This window comes from Silene latifolia, chromosome 3 (assembly GCF_048544455.1).
Source record: "Silene latifolia isolate original U9 population chromosome 3, ASM4854445v1, whole genome shotgun sequence".
In the NCBI taxonomy this organism is placed as follows: domain Eukaryota; kingdom Viridiplantae; phylum Streptophyta; class Magnoliopsida; order Caryophyllales; family Caryophyllaceae; genus Silene; species Silene latifolia.
In genome coordinates, this window is record NC_133528.1 from 62,821,064 (window position 1) to 62,823,675 (window position 2,612).

The window sequence follows — 2,612 nt, forward strand, 5'->3', positions numbered from 1 at the left end:
AACTTCCACGTCTAACATGGAAACAAAATAAGTTCTCTAGACAATATCATAACATAACTACTATTATGAAGACATATTCAAAATAAAACGCCAAGCCAAGTCCATAGGTTTTCATCTACGCGGCGGCTAATTTTAGCTTCCCTTGGAGATCCTTCTCATGCTTGCTTAGCTTTTCCACTCTTCTCATGCCCTAAATTCAATAAGAAAGGTGAGAATCACAACTAGTATCTCAATACAAAGTTGAGTTAGAAAATTAATATCAATAACATAAACTTTTGGAAGAAATATTACCTACTGGAGTCACACGTCCAACTTTGATGTCTCCAAAGTATTTGGGTCAATTGCGCTTCTAATGGCCCATGCCATTACAATAATGACACTTATCATCGGATGTTGCTCCCTTTTTGGGTTTGGGAGAGCTATTCTCAATAGCTTTCCCCTTAACCTTGTAGGGAGTGGGCTTCTTACCCTTGTTAGCACTTTTCTTAAACTTTCCCTTACTCTTTGCATTGATGTTGAGCACATCCTTGCTAGTGCTTGCATTAAGCCTCATATCTCTTTCGGCTTGCACAAGCACTTTGTGCAACTCATGGAGATCGGTTTTCAAGTTTTGCATGTTATAGTTTACCCTAAATTGAACATAGCCCTTGATTCGGCTTAAGGAATGGAGCACTCGGTCAATCACGAGTTGCTCGGGGATCTCAACCCCTTGTAACTTGAGGGTCTCAACATGCTTAATCATTTTGAGCACATGAGGGCTCACTTTTTGTCCTTCTTTGATATTGAGGCTAAAGAATTGGGAAGCCGCTTCATAATGAATAATCCTAGGAGCTTGTGAAAACATGATCACAAGTCTAGCGTAGATTTCATAGGCGGTGCTCAACTTTATGGCACTCCTTTCAAGATCGGATTCCATGGAGAAAATCATGATATTCTTGACCGCGGCGGATTGTTTTTGGTAGGTCTCATAGGTCTCCCTAGCCGCGGTTGATGACCTAGCATTAAGAGTAGCGGGAGGAGCCGCGGTAAGGTATTGAAGCTTGTCATCACCTTCCGCGGCTAAGCGAAGTTGCGCATCCCAATCGTTGAAATTTGAACCATTCTTTTCGAGTTTGCAACGGTCCATAAAGGATCAAAGCCATGAAACAGTAGTGAGAGGTGGTGCGCACGAGCTAGAAGTTGCCATTGCGATAAATCAAATTGACTACAAATATGAGATGAAGGAAAAATTGACATTTATCGTAAATAAGACTTGTAAACATATTAGTCAAGTTTAGCATTTATATAATTACCTCCACCCAATTATATAAATGATTCCAAGACCCAAATTCATATTAAATCGGATGTGAGCCTACAGGCCCTCTACATCCTTACTAATATAATTTGGTGGATTAACTCATTTAACCGATTCTACACTTAGAAATCTCGGTTGATGAAATTACACTAAGCTCATCTTTAGCCCGGACCTATTAAGGCAACGGTCCCTCTAATACTTCCGTTGAGATCAACCAAATTTCAAAATGTAATAACATTTTATTACCCCACATACCCAACGTAAAAAGAAAGCACCCCGTATAGTAAAATACCATATTGTACCCCTAATGAAATTGGGATTCATGGGTTCCTACTATTTGGTAAGGCTAAGTCTCAATCTTTTAAAATGTGATAAGTCTTGTCAATTTATTATCTATCTCTTTTAAGTGAACTAAATTAGTGATCTGTCGATAATTATAATTGACAAGGCCGATGACTTGATATAAAAATGCATGAGATGCTATGGCGATTTGGCATGCATGCAAACATATAAAATAGAACATGTAAAGAAAAGCAATTTCCTAGTATGGCATTCCTAAAAAATACAAAAACTAATAGTCTATTACAAATTCGGAAACCAAATCCTTTGGTCCCTTGAACTTCATGTGGCACGCCTCCCAAGGATACACCGTCTTGATCGGAACGCCTTTCCGAATGGCACCGTCTTTAGGAAACGTCGGGATTACAAAATACTAATAAAATACATACCTATTCCTATTATACATTTGTAATAAAAATTAAATCTATTAAATTACAAAACTGTGATGCGAGATCACATTAAAATTACAACCAAAACTATATTCCCTTACATTACGGGTAATACGATTAAAAACTAAGGCCATACTATGACAAATTACATCATTCAAAAATTACATAAATTTAAATGACATTCATCCCTAAAATATACAACAAAACATATGTATTCAAACATGCAAAATGAATGTGCCAAATCGCCTTACTAGATTATATCGTATATAGCTCGGTTTTTATGGAAATACGTGATATTTAATTTATTAAAAATCACTAATTAATTCTTAAATAAAATTTAAGCCCAAGTTAATTATTCTAACTGTTTGAGGACTCAAAAATTAGTCTTCACTAAAAATTTGACAATAATCCAACTTGATTATACATTATAGCTCATATTTAACCCATTTACCATAACTTTAATGAAATAAATCCAAATTTAATTATAATGATCTAAAAATTTGAAATTTAAATTTTTAATACTCTGGATTATTAACATGACCTTCATAATGTCAAAAATATGGATTAAAAATTTCGAATTAATTTAGAGA

The 2,612-nt window shown here is 35.4% G+C and overlaps 1 protein-coding gene across 1 annotated transcript; it reads right to left on the bottom strand.

The window, feature by feature from the left end:
* Positions 1-349: 349 nt before the first annotated feature.
* LOC141649144 (uncharacterized) lies at positions 350-1,126 on the bottom strand. Its single transcript, XM_074457840.1, has one exon. The coding sequence runs from the start codon at positions 1,124-1,126 to the stop codon at positions 350-352; it is 777 nt and encodes a 258-aa protein (XP_074313941.1).
* Positions 1,127-2,612: the final 1,486 nt, after the last annotated feature.

What these genes read in the sequence shown, in the direction of transcription:
- LOC141649144 (XM_074457840.1), bottom strand. Translation starts at nt 1,126, where the DNA reads ATGGACCGTTGCAAACTCGAAAAGAATGGTTCAAATTTCAACGATTGG.